The following is a 19,904-nucleotide window of genomic DNA, read 5'->3' on the forward strand; positions in this document are numbered from 1 at the left end:
ATTTGCCAACTAATATGTGTGAAGAATCTCCTTTTGGGAGAATTTCAATTTTCAACTTTTGCGGCTCAAATTTTCCTCTCTGCTGCTTTCCTCGAATATTCTCACAGAAGAAAATATTCTGGGAAGAAGCTGAAAATGATTTTTTGCAATATTGAACATTTCGGGAGTTTTCTTTTGCACATGGGAGTGAAAAGAATTGAACGAAGAGTTTTTTTTGGGAGGGCACTTAGAGATGTTTTTTAATATTTTCAACTGCTGTTTTGGCATTCAAATGCCTTTTCCTCTTGAAAAATTCGCCCTACTCTCAGTCTGTATATAAGAATGCAGTGATTTGGAAGGGAATATATTGCTTTATTTTATTGCATCAGGGAGAAGAAGTTCAATACTAAAATTCTCTTCTTTTTAGTATACCTGTGGGAGAATTTATTAGTTCTTTTATTGATTTTCTGCTTTTTTTATTGATTGATTTTATTTTATAGATTTATCTGCTTTCAAATTGAAATGTTGAACGAAGTTTGATTGCAGAAAAAAAGAAATTTTAGCTTTGCTATTCTCAAACATAATTTTAACAAATTATATTTTTATCTATATTTATTTAATAATTATTTACTCCACGTGCAAGAAGAGTTTTTCTTTAAGTTGCTTTCAAGACACCCAAATCGATTTATTTGCCCAAGATATCACTTGACAAATAATTTGCTGATTACGTTGTATCGTGAATCAGTGTCATGTTTTATATAGAGAAAATATCATACACAATTTACTCTATGTAGTCACAAATGTAGAGCACATACATTGGAAGCCACAAGAAGTCGACTCAATGTTAATAATTTCACATTCTATAAAATGCAAGGAGATTTTCAAGAGATAATGTGTTTTTTTCTGCTTCCATTTTAACTGTAAGAATCTCACATTCATTCGCGAAGAACTTCCACAGGAAAAGTCTTCTACTTTCGCAAATTAAGTCTTTTTGGCACTCTGTGACACATTGAAAAGTCACACGAATTTCCTTTCATTTCCTTCCCCGCAAGAAGCTTTTCATACATTTCTGCTGAGTCGATTTTTTTAATCAATGAGCATTGAGAACTTCCGAGATTGTCAGATGGACAAAAAAATGTTCAATAAGGGAGAATTAGCACGTAGAGTCCTTAGAAAAAAGTTATTTCTTTCATTGCAACTTCTTTTAATACCTCCCTAATTTCCTTACAAATCACTACGTGAATTAAATGCAGAATAAGCTGAATTTTTTTTCTCAAATTAAATTGCATTTGATGCATTTTTGTAACCTGCTTTTTTGTAGTGATCCCAATTTTATTTGCTGAATTCATTGCATTTTCTTTCAGCGTTCAAAAAGCACCTTTTCAAATTAATTTATTATTGAACTAAAGGAATTTATTCATTAAGAGTCTACAATTATTTTTCAAATAAAAACGAATAAACTCCTTCTTTCATTTTATTTTTATAATGATAAAATTGCAACAACAATCATGAAAATATTTTCAGTACAGAGTAGTTTCTTTTATATAAATTTTTACAACCCCATTATAAATCCCTTCTCCACCCTAAAATTGTGTATGATTTCATCAAATGACCCGTGTAATAAATTTGGCAACGGGAAATCTCATTTTCACCAACTTTAATTGCTTACATTTAATAAATATCATCTCATGAGAAAAGTCAATCATAACGCGTCCAGTTATAAGAGTTGGTGTCCCACAACGTGTAGAAGTTTGTTTATGCGTTGTAATACTATTTGTGAACAATATTAGTAGGCAAAGTTGATTTTTTAGTGAAATTCAGCAATTTGATGCATAAAAATTGTCATATCTCTTGTTCTATAACACCTACAGAAATTTCATGACTAGTTTTGGAAAGGTCTTGAAATAAGCTATAATTTGACATATATCTCAATAATTTTCAAGGTCACCTCCAGAACACAAAATGGCGGATTTTTGTTTCACCAAAACAGTTTTTCGCATTTTTCGTCCTGAAGGAATGGTTCTAGAGGTTTCTGATGTTCTTGAAAGTTGTAGATAATTGCAAAACCTTTAATTTGATACAAAGTTGAGTCAAATCGGACAAGCGGTTCAAGAGATATGGTTCTTAGAACTTTTCAAATGCAAGAATTATTCAAATGGCCATATCTTCTAAACGGCGACATAGATTTTCTTCATTTTCGGACTGGTGACAGATATTGAGTCAGGCTACAACATATCAAAATTTAAAGGAAATCTATAACAGATGTTGGGAGATATTGCCTCTTAAAGTTAGGCAATTTTTGTTTTTGATTTTAGCGCCTCTTGCGGATGTTTTTGGAACTTGGAATGTTCTATACAGTTGTAGGGCTTCTTGAAACCTTTCATTTGATACCAAGATGATCAAAATCGGTCAAGCCGTTCTCGAGTTGTATCGAAAAAACACTTTTTGCTTAAGGCCGCCATATTTGCTAAACCGCTTGACCGATTGTCAAGTATGAATTGTTGATGAAAACGTCTCTCTGAGCTCTACAACATACTAAAATTTCAGACCTCTAGCTATAAGGGAAGTGATTGATAGTATTTCAAAATGGCGGACGGCGGCCATCTTGGATTTTGAAAATGCGAAAAAATGAAATTTTACACCCATATTTCTATAGAAAACTTCAAACCGGAAGTCTCTATCTCTTACCGTTCGAAAGTTATAAGGCAAAGTTTAGGCGACCGGCCGGCAGGCCGGCAGGCCGGCCGGCAGGCCGGCCGGATCAAAAATTTTCCACCACCATTTTCGTAATGTGGGATGTCTAAAACGTGCTCATACCAAGTTTGAACCCGATCTGAGGTGGCCGGTTTTTCCGACGATTACAATACTTGGTGTTGGCCACGAAGTGGAACACCAACTAATTCGCCATAATTCGCAAATAATAATGCTCAACTTTTCATATGTTGGTCTCATCCCTTCAAATGCAATAAAAGCTCCTCGTACTTTATATTGCACTCATAAAATATGCTACTATAAAGGGGGTAAGAGGGTAAATGAGGGGGGTTGGGTGATGAGAAGTGTGGGGAGGTTGTATGTGTAAATGAAAAAGCTCTCGTTGCACCCTCATTTCACATCTCTATCGCATATTATTTGTGGAAGATAATCTACCATGGATTTGTGTTTGGGGCGAAATTTTCGACATCATCTTATTCTCCACAAACCCCGCCCCACTCCTTAGCCAGTAAGAACATCAGCTACCATATATCTTCTTTTATGCAATATTATTAAGTGAAGTATAAAACGAGAGGCGAGAGAGAGACGTAATCCCGCAGGCATATGAAAATCATGCTCTTGGAGCTTCTAAGAGAGGAAATTGTATTTGAAGAATTATTAAATGATAAAGTGTCGACGAGCATCTTTTTTAAAAGGACGATCTCCCTTCACTTCTTTCTCTTCCTATTATCACAGATTTTTTTTATACGTTTTGTCTCCTTTTTCCTCTCATCTAAGAGGGATGGTGCAAAAGAAAAGTAAGAAAAAAAAATTAATAACCATTCCACATTTTTGTGCACACAACATACAACATACTTTGAGAGATTTACACACAGAGATACATACTTCAATATCCGCTGCCAAAAACCCCATATACACTCCTCTTTCTCTCCACTATAATGTTCGTTCCATCTAATAAAAATGTCTTTTGGGGAGTTATGGTTTACGTTTATTGCAAAAATTGCAATCATTTGCCTCGTGCATGGGGGCCCGCCTGGATGGTGTGCTTTATTGCAAAACGTAAATTTTTGCACACAAACCAGACGCGAACATGAGAAGAAAGTGGGAATCAATGATTTAACTATTGATAGTAATACTGGGTTGAGATATTAAATGTCTTTATACTTTTTTATGAGATTTCTTCGAGACAATGGTCTAGTGGAAGAAGATGAAGAATTTTTGTGAGCGATTTTCAAAAGAATTTGATTGGAAATGTGGATGAATTTTTATTGGAATTTTTTTATTGCTTATTTCTAAGCCGGATGAGAAGTTTTTGGTATTAAAATTTTTTCAGGTTCCTTCTATTATTTTGATTGTTGAAGAAATCGTGTGATGTTTATAAATCTCCAAAAGAAACAAAAAAAATGGCGCCTATAAAGATTAAATGATTTTAGATCAAACACTTATAGAAAATTAATTAAAATGAAATTTAATTTTTAAAAATTTTTATAATGTATCTTTACTCAAGGTAAAAAAATATTTTTTCATTTTATTGAAACATTTATTGAGTTAAAAATACATTAATTGAAGCTTAAATATCACCATGCAAATAATTCAAGCAATTTTTTTTAATTCACTAATTCCCATTGACTTCTACCCCATTTTGTGAAATATACATTTATTTTTTTTTTAAATTAATTCTCCTCTTGTGAGTATATAAATTTAAATAAATAATGAAGTTATTTCAGTTGCATGTAAATCTCAACTCAAGTGTTGTCACGAGGACTCTTTTAGGGGTCTCAAGAGTACTTTTGGCCTTCAAAAATTCCCCATGTGTATACTACATAAAATCCCGTCATTACAACTTATTATATTATTCCGGAGAAATATGGATAAAATAATAATAAATGGATAGAGTTATGAATGAGAGAGGCGCGCAAGGGAAAATTTTGTCGGGGGATCAAATGAATTTCTAACGAAAGGGGTTTCATATTATATACAACGCACTTTAGTGGAACATTTCATCCCCCATCCAAAGTCTCCACATATCACGGCTAAATCACGTCGTTATCGCGCGACAAATCTTCTTCGACATGCTCAACATGTCGTAGTCATAAAATTTAGCCATACACGACTTTTTTTTGCTTTGGCAGTGGGTTGAATGTGTGCGGGAGGAGGACTTTAAAGGGGGGATGGCAAAATTCCACTGAAGGAGAATTTTTGAGCTCTTCGTGTGCAACTCCGGGTGGAATTTGTAAAATTTCACCTATATATGGGAGAGAAAGGAAGAAGAAGTTGAGCAGAAGATAAGAATTCCAGCCATTCTCGTAGCTACGAGAATAAGCAATGTCGGTATGTCGATATTTTCATTTTTGCATCGAATTATTCTTTAGTCTTTTGAGATTTTTTTTATTAAGAATTTAAGGGGTGTATTTTAAATATTTTAAGGTGTGAGAATTTTTTTCTCAGTGCCTGAAAATCTGTGTCCGTTTGGATGGAATTCAAATGCTAAAACGTACGCCAAGATGTATGCAATTTCCGCCAATTCAAATTTCTTCTCACCGAGCAAATCAACGGAATATTGTCGAAGGAACTTTTCTCATTCTTCACACAAACCAAATGCAACTGCAGAGGAACAATTTTGGAGTCTATTGAAATGAATTTAACCGCAAAGTGTGGAATGGAGCTTTTGCTCACAACCACCCACCCCTCTAAAATGCAAGTTTCAGTGCGGAGAACTGGTTGGGAAAAAGTCAAGCATGCTGCATGAAGGAGAATCGAGAGATGAGCCAGGAAGTGTGGTTGGGAAATTTAACTGAATGCCACATTGAGAGCTTTTGTGGGGAGTGTGTATGTGTGGAGGAGGAAGGGTTTAAAAGCCAACAACCCCTACTGTGTGTGTGGTGTGGTGATGAACAAAGCTTCGACAATTCCATCCTGTTAATTCCTATTTACGGCTCACCATGCTCCAGCCACCCCCCAACCTCTTGTGATATCACAGAGGAACTCCAAAAGGAAATTTATCTCTCAATTGCAATAAACTCATTGCTCTCGGGAGCATCAGAATTCCCCAACAAATGCCCCATCCTTCCCACGCTTTATTCAGCATCTACAACTTTTGGGTTATGTGTTGAATATAATGTACAAAGTGTTGTCGACACATATGCTAGACAAGGGTAGAAACAACCCCCATCTCAAGAGTCAGGATTCAGAGTTGCTCAAAAAAGTACTCTTTGTGCTTCTGATCCACCTTTTATACAGCTTTTGGAGGTTTTTTCGCACAGCTTAGGAATCCTTTTCAATTTTATTAAATATCTTTTGCATAAAAATTATGTGGCTCTTGTAATACATATCCACATTTAAGCATTTTAGCACATCTTCAATTAATCAGAAAGAAATCAATAACTTTCCTCTTTCTCTCTCCCAAAAATATTTAATGGAAAAAAAATATCACAGTGTGGAATTTTTCTCGCATGAATTTCTGGTTGACTGAAAATTAAATCGTGTGAAATATTTATTTGGCACTCAATAAATTAAAACTAATACCCCTTTTTTTTTCGTTATGAGCGTGTGTGAAAAAAAAAAAAGATGGCAAAATGCATTTGGAGGCATAAATAAAAATTATGAGGCTCTATCCACATTTCTCTCACGCGAAAGGCTATGAGAAAAAAAGAAAATTGCTCATATACTCACAAGCTGCTTCTGCAAACTTGCTGCATCGCCACGAACTGGACCCATACCGAGGGTAGATAGCTCCGTGTCCTTCCTAATCACCCACTCAGTGAGCTCTCTCAGGGAAAGAAGAAGAGCATTCCAATGTTCAGCATTTGATTCCAGACGATTCCTACAAGAAGGAAGAAGAAAAAGAAAAATCATGGATAAGAGGAAAATTGGGCTCATTGAGAAATCATCCCACAAATTAGCTTATCTCATTTTCAAAGAGGTGTGTGTGAGAAAAGTTTTTCGCAGAATCATAAGCCATTCCTTTTTTTTTTTGCTTTTTCCCATCTGTTCTTGTACACCAGAAATCCCCCTAAATATGTACATTTATGTAAATTGTATGTAAATTCAACAGAGTGCATCCTTCTGAGCTGTTCAGGAGGAGCATGAAAAGGAAGAAAAAATACAGATATACACAGAAAATAGACATGATTTCAACAAATTGTGTTCTTCGTAGAGTTGAATAATTTTACCATAAAAAAGATAAAAGATAAAGATTAAGGACAAAGTAGAAAGACATAATAAAGAAAAATATTAACTAGACACCGGCCTGAATTTGAGATTTTTTAGATAGTGAGGAACTATAAAAAATTTATAAAAAAAAGAAACAATTTTTAACAAAATTAACCAAAAAAGGTTTAAAATAGTCTCTTCAAAGGTTTTTTTTATGTATAGGGCCTGTGTAAAATTCTATAATACAAAGCTCTCTTTTAAATCTAAGCTTCATAAAGCAAAATACTTGGTGTTGGCCACGAAGTGGAACACCAACTAATAATGAATAAATTTATATAATCAATTCAATTTTATCTGGAAATTCAGTAGAGTTTCCTTTCAACTCTGATACGAGTTATCGAAGTGATGCCTTCCCATTGAGGCAGAACGTGAGCTTGTAGAGCTTTTTTCCTCAAACACGAGCTTTCATCCTTTTTGCTTTCTTTTCTCCCCCACATCATGCCACAACATTCATTCACTTCCTTCCCACCCCAATTGGGACACAACCACGGGATTCTTCCAAATGACAGAAAGAGGGGGGTGATGAGTGGGAAAGTCAGAAGAAAAGCCATGAAAGGAAGCGAGCTTGCGGGTGGGCATGGAGAATATATATGTATATAGAGAAAAAATGTTGCTTAAAGCAAATTCCTCGGCGCATTTATCCCTTCAAACATAGCCCCAGACAATCCATATATCTCAACACAATTGGATGAAAGAGATATTGAGTAGCTGGAGGAGATAAAATTGAGTGAAATAAATTGAAATCGGATAAGTTGGGGGTGTGAAAGCGATATTGAGGGATGAAATCACATTTGAACATCGTCAACATAATCGTTGATTCGCAAAATTTGGGGGTGGCGGACTGTTCTTCTCCACATAAAATCCCCCAGCACATAGTCAAGCACAAAATTTATTTATTTATATATTTCCCTTCTTTTTCGCCTAATAAACTTCCCCATAAGTAGACACAAAAATCGAAGATTCATGCCATCCCCTACTTTTTTTTTAGTAGGGGAGGGAAAGCTTGGCTTGGAGCTGCAAATGGAATTGTCGTGAGAATGTTCATTGGAAGAAATGCGGAAGGTACATGGAGAATTTTAATGAGTCTATCCCTTACTTTGATTGTCTTTTTTTTTCTTTTCCCACCAACCCCTTGACTGATCCTTTATCCCCCCACAGCGAAGAAGGACTAAAAAAAGGAGTTTTGCAAAAGAGAATTTTCACCTTAAGAAGATTTCCCGGAATTTCCTTTCTCATTTCCACCGGGCTAGCATTTTTTTTGTACCACCATGAGTCCTCTCATTTTACCAACACCCTGGGCATTTTTATTCACCACCATTTCACTCAAAAAGGGATTTATTTCTTCAGACTTCACTGCATTTTTGCCTACAAGCATTCACACAGGGTGCAAAGAAAAAAAAAACGAACTGAGAGCACCACCGAGGAAATGGAGTGCAATTCTCTTCTACTCTTAAATGAGATTTGCACCAATTAAAATACTCCCACACCCTCCCCCAAAAAACCACCACACATACAGAATAATTACAATTTAAAGTGCAGCTTAAAAATTGCACGCCATTTAAATTTTTGGTTCATTTGGGGGTTTTCGATTAAAATTTCTTTATGTGGAATATTTTGAGAAAAAGTTTTTCTCTGCAAATTATATTTTAACTTAATTGAGAAGTTTTTTTTGAAAGACATTTGAGAGAATAAAAAGCGGTTGAATGTGTTAATTAATTCAAATAATTATTGAAAAACGAGGTAAATTGTCGCTCCGCTCCAATTTACCTCGCCCCGCTTCGCGGGGATTTGTTGCGCTTCGCGCAAATTTTAGAGAGAAAATAAATTGTGATGGTTTAAAGGCAGATTTGGGCCACTTATCAAACCCAAAAGAAAAAATTTGCAAAGAGAAGAAATCATTTTCATACAACACTTTAGGCGCCAAATTCAAAAATTTGCAAAAACTACATGAAATCCCTATGGGGGCTACCTGAAGGGGGGCTTTGGGGGGAAAATGGATACGGCCATCTGAAACTGCCTGTTATAAGGAGCCTCTGTACCAAATTTCATCGCGATCGGACAAACGGTGTGGATTTGTATAGAAAAGTCGGAACGACGATTACCAACAAACAGGCCTTTCTTTATTATATAGATGAACGCTAAATGAACCAATCAAAAAGCATTCCAATTGAATTTATTAACCAATTAGGAGCTATTAATTAATTTTATTTTCAAACATTTCAACAAAAGCTTTAATGAGGTTGAACTTTAATGTAATTTTTGTTTAAATAAAGTAATATTCATGAAAATCTTTCACCAACACTAAGCTGATATAAATTTGGGTTAAGTAGAATATTGAGCAACGGTGGGTTATTTAATTAAATTAGACTTCCAATATGCACACCTATTTATTCCATTTTCCTGTCATATCGATTGGAAAATATTGAAAAACTTTATCAATAAATAATGAAAACTTCTCCCACACCACCCGGTGAAATTTTCTCGCAGTGTTTTCCCCGCATGGTCCATCGAATTTTATATACATACATGCCCATATCGCGGAAAATTGTATATCACACCGAAAAATAAAGCGTGGATTATGAAGATTAACAGGAAATGTAAACAAATCACCTTTTTGACGGGATTTTCAGTGTGAGTGCGGATTTGTGGTGGGAGTTTTTTTTTGTGGGAAGCATTGCTGAGGGTGGTTGTATGATAAAACAAATGTATATGTATAGTAACCCCCCCGTTGAACCATCCACAGAGCACCCCGCAGAGGGGATGATTTTTCTGCATGTCCGCGGTATGTAAAACACTGCCCTAATTCCTGCCATAATTCATATTTTTTTGTACGCAATGTGGGGGGATGAAATGAGGGTTAAAATCAGGGTTAAAAGTGGTTTGTTTGGCTGATGCGTGCGTGGAAAAGGTGAAAATTCCCGGAAAATCTGTAACACTGAAAAATGTAGTGAGTTCGCAAAAATTCACATAAAAATATTTCTGGTGGCTTTTAAGGGTCTCTCAGAGGGTTTTTTTTTCGTTCAAATTAAAACGTATCGAAAGCTCAAAGAAAATGATTTTATTACTTTGTTTGTGATGCTTAAAAAAATCGCAGTTGAATTCTTTTTATTAGTTGGTATACCACAATCGTGGCATACCAAGTATTGTAATCGTCGGAAAAACCGACCCCCTCAGATCGGGCTCAAACTTGGTATAAGCACGTTTTAGACATCCCACATTACGAAAATGGTGGTGGAAAATTTTTGATCCGGCCGGCCTGCCGGTTATCCTGCCGGTTATCCTGCCGGTTATCCTGCCGGTGGTCGTCATTCTGCCTTATAACTCGAGAACGGTAACAGATGGAGACTTCGGGTTTGAAGTTTTCTATAGAAATGTGGGTGTAAAATTTCATTTTTTCGCATTTTCAAAATCCAAGATGGCCGCCGTCCGCCATTTTGAAATACCGTCGATCAGTTCCCTTAAAGCTAGAGATCTGAAATTTTAGTATGTTGTAGAGCTCAGTGAGATGTTTTCATCAACAAATCATACTTGAAAATCGGTCAAGCGGTTTAGCAAATATGGCGGCCTAAAGCAAAAAGTGTTTTTTCGATATAACTCGAGAACGGCTTGACCGATTTTGACCATCTTGGTATCAAATGAAAGGTATTGAGAAGCCCTACAACTATCTAGAACATCTCAAGTTCCAAAAATGGCCGCAAGAGGCGCTAAAAACAAAAACAAAAATTGCCTAACTTTAAGGGGCTATATCTCCCAACATCTGTTATCGTTTTCCTTTAAATTTTGATATGTGGTAGCCTGACTCAATATCTTTCATCAGTCCAAAAATGAAGAAATTCTATGTCACCGTTTAGAAGATATAGCCATTTGAAAAATTCTTGAATTTAAAAAGTTCTAAGAGTTATATCTCTTGAACGGATTGTCCGATTTTGGTCAATTTGGTATCAAATTAAAGGTTTTGCAATTCTCTAAAACTTTCTGGAACATCAGAAACCTCTAAAACCGTTCCTTGAGGACAAAAAGTCCAAAAAACTGTTTTGGTAGAACAAAAATCCGCAATTTTGTGTTCTGAAGGTGACCTTGAAATGTATCGAAATATATGTCAGATTATAGCTTATTTCAATACCTTTCCAAAACTAGTCAAGAAATTTCTGTATGTGCAATAGAACTTGAGGTATAACCATTTTTGTCTTTCGAATTGATGAATTTCATAAAAAAAAATCAACTTTGCCTACTAATACTACTTAAAAATTAAATTACAACGCATAGATTGACCCATCCGCGTTGTGGTATACCAACTCTAATAACTGGACGCGTTATGATTGACTTTTATATTAAAAACTAAACTTATTAAAGAAGAGAAAAGGGAGCTTTTTTTTTTTTAAATATTCAGCGATGACTTGATTTTCCGGAATTTTTAAAAATAATTAAAAGAAATTAGAAAGAATTCTAAATTAAAAATTAAATCTTCTCTGAGAGATCAAAGAGATTAATCGTTGGTATAAAAATCTCTAACTTTCTTTCTTCAACAAACTCTCCATTCAGTACTTTATCTTTTTTAATATTTCCTAATTAGATTCCCATGTTGGGTTTTTTTTTTATGCAAGCGTAAGCTCTCTGGGCAGAAAAGGGCCAGAGAGTTCTAAGAGAAAGTTTCATGAAAATAATTAGACAGAATGGACTTGCATCCAAAGAGGGATGTTGCATTTTTTTCGCTCTTTTTGGTTTTAAGTACAAACTTTTGTTAAACAATCAACATGAAAAATTCATTTTGACACCCTCTTCCGTAGCCCCCATACATTTTCTTGCATGACGCTCCACGGGGAAGGGGGGATGGTTTTGGGGGGAAAGTCAGAGTGAATCACGATGTTTGCAAATTTCAACGATGTTTGGGGGATGTCAGATGTTGGTAGGTGGGAGGGATATTTGAAGAGTCTAATGGTGGAAATTTTCGCATAAATTTATCCACAAACTCCCCTTTCCCATTGAAAATCTCTGCCTCTCAAAAGAGGAAAAGTCCGTGAGTGGGAAAGATGTAGAAATTGTTGATGGTTGATGATGAGAGGCTGAAGTGTGGATGTCGCACCTCAAAATTTATCCACAGAACAGCTCTTACCGCATGAATTAATTAGCATATTGCAAAATTTACATGATTAATCATCATCATATAAAATAGTTCATCAGATGGTAGGGGGTGGGTGGTGAGAAATTTGTTCTCTCACACATAAACCAGCTACGGTAAATGTGGTTCTAGAGAAATGATTTATAAGGAACGCTATCGTCTCCTTAACATCCTGTATATAGGCTAATTTATTAATAAATACACGCATTTGCTGGCAAGTCTCACATCAATAAATTTATCTCTCTCACCACAAAGTGGGAACAATTCAAGATGACAGAGAACAGTGTAGATTAAGGAGCTAAGTTTAGCCGGATTTTTTAAAAATTCTTTTGAGAATAAAATGAAAGATTTTAAAAATTTTCAAATTAAAAGTTTTGCTTTATTTTAATCCCGAAAGTTGAGATTATATATAGCTGTTACGGGGTTAATTTGTAATTTTTAATTAAGGAAAATTCTTCAAAATTTCGGCTCATCATTTTCACAAACTTCCAACTGATTATTGCAAACAACATTAGGAGGGAGAGATCACAACAATTCCATATGATAAATACGACAATCTAATTTGGTAAACATTTTTCGCATTCGGGGTGTGAGGGTGGAAAGAAGTCAAAGTGGAAGAGAAATTGGATTTGAGTGACAAGGATGGCGTTTTGCGTAATCTCTCGAGAGTGGGGATTGGTCAGACCTTTTCGCTTGTAATGAATCTTCGTCAAAATTCCTTCCCCAACCAGAGGGAGCTTTGAAAAAAAAAAAACTGCTGTAAGAGATTAAATAAAGGCAGGAGAGATTTGCATATTAATCGCCTTTTTTTCACCTGATACCCCGCCAGCAATTTTTTTTTTCTTTTTGCCTCACCAGCTTTTCGCGTTATGGCATTAAACGGTGCATTGCATAATCGTCTTTAAGAGTGGTGTGCCAAACCTTTCCCCTCCCCCACACACCCTCAACTTCTTTTTTTTTTCCTTCTCCATAAAATAGACTTGAAGCTATTATTTTTTAATTCTTCATCCAAACATAAAACCTAAATGGAAGTTTCTTTGGAAAGTTTGCTTTTAAAATGGAATTTCTTCAACATATTGGGAATTTTTTTGCTGGACGGGCATACACAGCTATATAGTGAGAGGAAGAAGGATGAAGAAAAAGCGCAACATGGACCATGCGGCAAGTGATTGATGTTAGTTTGTGAGAAAAATGATGAGAAATTTTAATTATATTTCTCCAAATGATTTATCGTCGATAAATTCATTAAGTGAGAGCAATGTGAATTCCATACTCAAAGGGCATGCGAATTATTTTACTTCATTGTATATTCCTTGCGAGACTTTTGCCAAGAAGAAAATCTTATGAATTATAGCGGAGAATTGAGTTGAGAATCTTCCTTAATATTTCAAATATTATGCACTTTCTCTCCTTCCCATATAAAAGTTACATAAATTCAGCTGAAATTTCTCTTGCAGATTTCTTCTTTTTTTATCCCTCCTGTATTCACTACCCCAACACCCACCCACCCTTTAGACTGTGATATATATTTTTGCAAGCTGTAACAGCATTAGAAATGAAATATTTTCATTCTCTTTCTGCTACGTGTTGAAGATTTTCAAAGTAGTTTTCTTCCATTCACAGATTTTCTCTGCATGTGGAACATTGAATTTAAAGGAAGAAAAAAAAAATTATCTACAATACATTGCAGGAAAATTCGTGTGCAAGGAAAAAGAGCTTATTTCACCAAACACACATACACACATATAAAAAATCCCCTTAAATTTAGTAACTTAGAAAAATGTTGGGACATTTAGATAGGAGGAGCAGAACGGAGCAAAAAAGAATTTGATCAGATTCATGGCGAAATATTGTTCAGTAGAGACGAAAAACCAACAAGTTGAAGCTGAAAAGCTTTTCCCTCCATGAAGCGAATAATCTTCTCTCGCTTGTTTCAAATTGCATATATTCCACCCACACCCAGTACGCCGGCCGCCACCACCCCACACAGAGTCAACAGCAATCCACTAAAAGTTGCAGGCTAAAGCTCAACAACAACTCGTTCTGTATTATTGCTGGAGAAATTCAATTTGAATTGATTTCAATGGATTATTAACATAAAGTACGTTTTGTGTAGTGAAAATACTGCGGAATCGTATAAATTTACGCGATGGAGGTATTTCCTCTCTCTCTCTCTCTACCGCTCCATATAGAGAGATTTTATGGGGGGATATCCCCCACAAGAGAGTGCCTTCGAAAAGCAACATCAAATTCATAGATGTTGTAAAAATGCGAATTGATTGAAGGACATTTCCATTAAATGTTATTTTTCTCTTTGCTACACAGTGTTGTAGTTTAATTTCAACAATAGATAGCTGTGTAGTAGAGCAAAGCCCTCTAGTGGGAAAAACAATTTATTTGTTTTACTTTTAGTAATCTCCATTTAGATTAAAAGAGAAAAAAAAAACTCAACCAACTTACCGAATGGCGATGCTTTTGGCTTTGAGATGATTCCATCGTTGATTCATTTCATCCAAGCGCCGCTGAAGCATTACAGCATCCTCCTGGGATGTCAGGGAGCCAAGAAGCTTCCTCCCCGTATTGTCCAAACGATCATAAACCACTCGATGTGATTCAATTTCAGATTGCAAATCCTGCAAATACAAGGAAAAATGGATCTTTAAAAGTCGAAGCTTTTAGGGAAAGCACAAAAATGAATAGAAAATAAATTAAGCTCCTTCCATGAAATGCCGAGGAAGGAGTTTTGACACACACACACATCCAAAAAAGTCTGGAGCAGAGAAAAGTTTAAGCTCCACATAGCTGTCGTGGGGGTGGGGGAGGACTACAAAGTACATAAATCATCTGTAGCGGAATTACATTTTGACCCTCGACTCGGCCCCCCTCTGTTCCACATGCCTCAAAAATCTATGTTACTACGATGAAATTCATCCCATTCTTGTGTTTGCTTTTTACAACCACTCCTCCTCCTCTCTTACCCAACTTCCAAATGCAACTTCCGACCAATCCGAAGAACATACATAGCACACATATAAACTTTACCCCATGACCCAATCCTGCAGAAGAATTTTATTGAATTTATCTTTAAGCTGAAGTTAAATATAACTCAGCTTGTAAAATAAGCTATTGCGTTGATTATTGCAAACTTATTTCAATCATAAACTTTACCTGTATGTTGAGCTTTTGCATGAAAAGCTTTTGATTTAACAAAAACTTGAATATTGATTGCAATACGATGTTCAAATTTATAAAAGTTAATTAATAAGTTTTTACTGTTTTTTTTTAATTAATTTAATTTTGATCAACATACAACAAGAGAATTAAATTAGAGAATTTTCAATAAAAATTTACTTTTATTTGAACACAAAAATGAGTAGGTAGATTTTATGTTCTAATTAGATATAATTTTAGTAGAATTAGTTACGAGTGGGTGTGAGAAATGCACAGAAAAAAGTCTCTTCTCTTCGCAAGAGATGGTCGGAATGGTTGTCTTCTTATGAACAATAATATATCAAGATTCAGCTTACTTCCTTTAACCAATACAAACTTTTGAGAAAAAAAAACACGAACAGGCCCATAAAATCCTTTACGCTATATAAAACACTCTTAAAGCTATAAGAGCACATTTTTGTAAGGACTGTGAAAGCACCACTGTAAACTGTGCAGGACGAACTTCCTTTTTTTCTCCCAGAAATTTATATAAAAGTGGTGCGAAGCATAAGAGAATGGATGTGAAAAGGAAATGAGAGTAAAATATCGCAATGGAATAGAAGAAAACTGTAGCATCCAGCACTTTTCTTTCATTTTCAACTCAATGCATTTTCCCTTAATTCCTCAACTTTTTCCCCCCACACACACACATCCCCGTACAACTTTGTCATTTGCCATTGCCTAAAGCTCTTGTCTCTTTGCATTTTTTCCCACGCTCCTGCACAATTTTTCCATTGCGCGTTTTTTTTCGCCGAGGATCTCATTTCACAATAAATACTTTTTTAGTGAGTCGTCTCGCTATTTTTTTTCTATAACACTGTAATATGACTTTTCATGTGCTGGAGTGTGAAAGGAAGTCTACCACCCTTTGCCTCGCAACGTGTGAGCGTAAATCAGGGTAAATAACAACTTATTGCGCCATATATTCAAAGGAAAAGCCATTCAGAATTTCAATAAAGGATTTGTTTAAATTTCGAAAATTTCCTTTCACATTGCGATGATTTATCAGAAGATTTAAATATTCACGGGAGAAATGAATTAACCATAAAACTTCTCTTAAAGTAAAATAGATTAGTCCCAAAGCGAAATGGATTAGATGTTATTTGCCTCTTCCACACTAGAGTTGGTGTGGGAAATTGAGAAATAGAACACAACATATCCCTTTCTCTATATTGAAATTTTCTATAGAAATTGATAGCTGTGTATACCCCACAGAAAATTCCCATATTTTCCCCACACCACCTGCGAAAGTCGATGCTAACAGGTAGGTCATCATTCATCATAGTACCAACATAGCTGAAAAAATATATATATCTATATGAGTCTCGAAGCATGTTCCAAAATATAAATTTACATCTCTCATGCAAAACATTCACCCACCAGCAGAGTACTCATGTAGTGCATGGTGTTGAGCTTCCCCACCGAGTTGCTCCCTGAGGGTGTATCAATTTTCACAACCTAGCCTCACTTTGAGTTCGCACTTCCCATCCACCCACACACATACCTCCTCTAGCCCACACCCCGTGAACAAAAATTGAGACATGAAAACGCATATAAATATCAATTATGAGCATGTCATCGTGTGAAAGCCCACAGGCTATGAGAGAGCTTTTTTTATTTAAAGAGCTTTCACACTCGTAAAAAAAAGTTGAACGCAGAATTGAAATTTTCCGGGTCATTTTTTCCCCATCGACACCCACAGTCTCCCTTTCGAATAAAGTTCTCCCTCATTTTCCCATGAGAGAGTAGAGAAAATTCCTCAGGAGGAGAAAAACGCAGGAAATTCAATTCCAAAACGACGATTTTCCCTTCTTCAGCACACTCTGAAGGTTTTGTGTACCACTTTATGGGGGAAAAGCGGAAAAATGCTACAAATTTATTCCTGCAACAAATTTATCTCAATACAGATTTCAGATTTCTCTAAATCGGACACAATTGCAAAAGTATATTGTTGGATGGGTAGAAAAAATTCAGTGAATGAGGGGGTGTATGCTTGAAGGAATATTGTGTTGCGCACCTTTGGACAGATTCTTCGATATCACAGAGAAAATGCAATTCCACCCATACTGATGGAATGTGTTGATATTGGAAACAAATGTGTTTTGTAGTCGATTTTGAAATTTAAACTTTTTGTTGAATTGAATTTTTCTCAGGAGAATTTGAGAAGATATTTGCGCTTAATTTATTCATTGTTTTAATTTATTTGGTCACAATGAAACATCTAATTGTTAGATTTTGTGATTTTTTTCTGACTTTTCCGAGAGACTTTAGTTAATAGAGAGAAAACATTGTTTTAATATTAAATTTAAATTGAAAACAAGATGGCTCTGTATTTATTTCAAGGCCCTCTAGTGGGTAATTTATTATTTCTGCTATTTCACATTTAAACTGAAACAACACTGTAGAATACATCATCCAGCGCATTGTATACAAGAGTGTTAACAATGTTGTTAGGATATGAAGAAGTTGGGAAGGAGTCTATTAATGCAGTGTGCTGCAATGGCTGCAATGGAAGCTCTTCCATAGTGTTAAAAAAATCCCATTCTTACATGGAACGCCCCCTAATGGAACATTCCATGCTCCGCAAAAAGCTTCTTGCAACTTTTGGCTAAATCAACTCACCCGGAAGATGATTCGCCTAACATTCTTCGCTTGTCTTTTTAGCCTCATCTCTACCCTTTCTTCTTATGAGCCCGACAATTTGATTAAATTTTCTCTGTGTGAAAAAGGGTTGTCGATTTTGCTGTCGCTTTTTGGCGCATTGTCTCACTTTATGTCTTGTCACGCTGTTTTTCACGTCTTAGGGGTAACATAAATAAATAAGTGGATTTTGGGGGATGTGAGGGTAAGGGTAAGATGGTGAGAAAAAGAATGCGAAGAAAGCTGAGAAAAGTCTCGGCGAAAGCTTTTGGGTGCAAATCAAGATTCTTACGAGATCACAACTGACGCATTAGTTGGTGTTTTATTAAAAGATTTTCCGGGGTTTTTCTTCTTTCTGAAGGAATATTTAATTTATCTGGAAAGTCTTCCCCAAAATTGCTTTTCTTGCAAAACATATTCGTTTTCAATTTTCGAAGAATAAAAAAAATATCCCATCATATTCAATAAATTTGCCATAAATTGAGGATGAAATGGCAGGGAAAAAGGCGTGAAAAAAATGAAGGAAAACTCCTGTATGTGGTCTACTCACAACTGTGGTGGTGGTTTAATGGAAACTAAACAGCTACCCATTTATTAAACATTCAATCCCATTTTCAATACACTTTCCTTCTTCATTTTTTATGTTGGTCAATAGAAAACGAGAAATCTATATACTGAATGGCCACTCTACTCAACCACCACGTCCAAGAATGGGGCAGGCGGGGGTTTGGGGAGCAAATGTTACAAGTCTCGGAAAATCCTTCTGCTTGGTATTCAAATGCCGTACGAATTTTCATGAAAGGAGGTTTCATCTTTTGCAGTTTTTTTTTCTTTTCGATGGGACTCTCTCTCGCTTCTTAGGATTCTCTCGTCATTGCCATCCGACAATCGTAACACTCATGAAAACCCTATATATTCCCTCGATGATTCCTTACTTTTTTATGGGTTTTTCTCTTGATCCAAAATGTCTTGAAAATCCATCTGTGTGTGTGGCTAAAAGGTATAGATCTGAACATTGTGGATAGAGTTGGTTTTTATTGAATTCATGGGGCTAATAACTAGGCTACTGCCAGTAGGGAAAGAAAGGAAATAAAAGCTTTCGTAAAAGCTTTTGTGTAAGGAACTTGCGGAATATATTTTTCGAACGATTTGCTTCGCAACAGCGAAAATAATGAATAAAATATTCCTAAACTTCGCCATAAATCTCGAAAGAATTTTTATTCTTTCCAGCAAAGAAAAAGGAGAGCTTTCCCACGTTTGACTTTGAACTTGAAAAATTGAACTGAATTGACTTTGAGTTGTTTATATGCACACACACCACAAACATTTTCGTTGAATTAGCTCCCAAATGGGAGAGCTTTTACTTTCCACCCAGCACGGTGAATGATGGGAAAGACGAGAGATTTTTGGGAAAACTCAGAAACCTCCTCATCATGGGGGTAACCTAAAAAGACTATTTAATTGTGCTGAAAATAAATTCATCGTGCAGTGAAACTCAAACGGAATGGGATTTGTGCAGTAGAGAAAGAACTTCTACTCGGTGCTAAATCTCAAACACGAAGAGAGCTACACACGTGAGCGAAATGTTCCTCAACTTTTCCCACATTTTCTCCTATATTCTGCAACCCGAATGTACATGGGAAGTGTCTCAAATATTTACTTTAATTAACTGAAACAATTAAACAATGTGATACCATCGTATTGTGGATTGCCTCTGTGTGGTAAAATTGTGTATGTGTGTGTGTTAAAATGCTTAGTGGAATGGGATAGATTAACTGGATGAATGAATCACAGAAATTTTCACATCCTTCTGCAAAGCTCACAGAGGGAGGTTTTTGAGTAAATATCCGCATGTGTACTCATGTCCTTTTCTCAGCTCGCACCTCTTCCTATCTTTCATGTAATGTTCATGGTCACATTTGGGGTTCAGTGACAGCCCCAAAATGTACCAACCTCCCTTGCTTGTTGGAGCTCTAAAAAGGGGATGGTGGTGGGTATAAACATACGGATTCCTCTTCACAAACGGAGATGA

At 35.8% G+C, this 19,904-nt stretch overlaps 1 protein-coding gene across 6 annotated transcripts in view; it reads right to left on the bottom strand.

Moving 5' to 3' along the window:
* Positions 1-19,904, bottom strand: part of LOC129795896 (dystrophin, isoforms A/C/F/G/H) — a 221,833-nt gene that overhangs the window by 33,865 nt on the left and 168,064 nt on the right. For all 6 annotated transcript variants that reach the window (XR_008751164.1, XM_055837459.1, XM_055837473.1 and 3 more), the window contains 2 exons: positions 14,483-14,655; positions 6,364-6,514 (listed from right to left, as the gene is read on the bottom strand). Coding sequence is in view for 5 of the 6 variants with exons in the window: in XM_055837459.1 (XP_055693434.1) it covers positions 6,364-6,514; positions 14,483-14,655 (324 nt within the window). In the remaining variant the exon portion in view is untranslated. The remainder of the gene's footprint in view (positions 1-6,363; positions 6,515-14,482; positions 14,656-19,904) is intronic.

Source organism: Lutzomyia longipalpis, chromosome 1 (genome assembly GCF_024334085.1).
Source record: "Lutzomyia longipalpis isolate SR_M1_2022 chromosome 1, ASM2433408v1".
In the NCBI taxonomy this organism is placed as follows: Eukaryota; Metazoa; Arthropoda; class Insecta; order Diptera; family Psychodidae; genus Lutzomyia; species Lutzomyia longipalpis.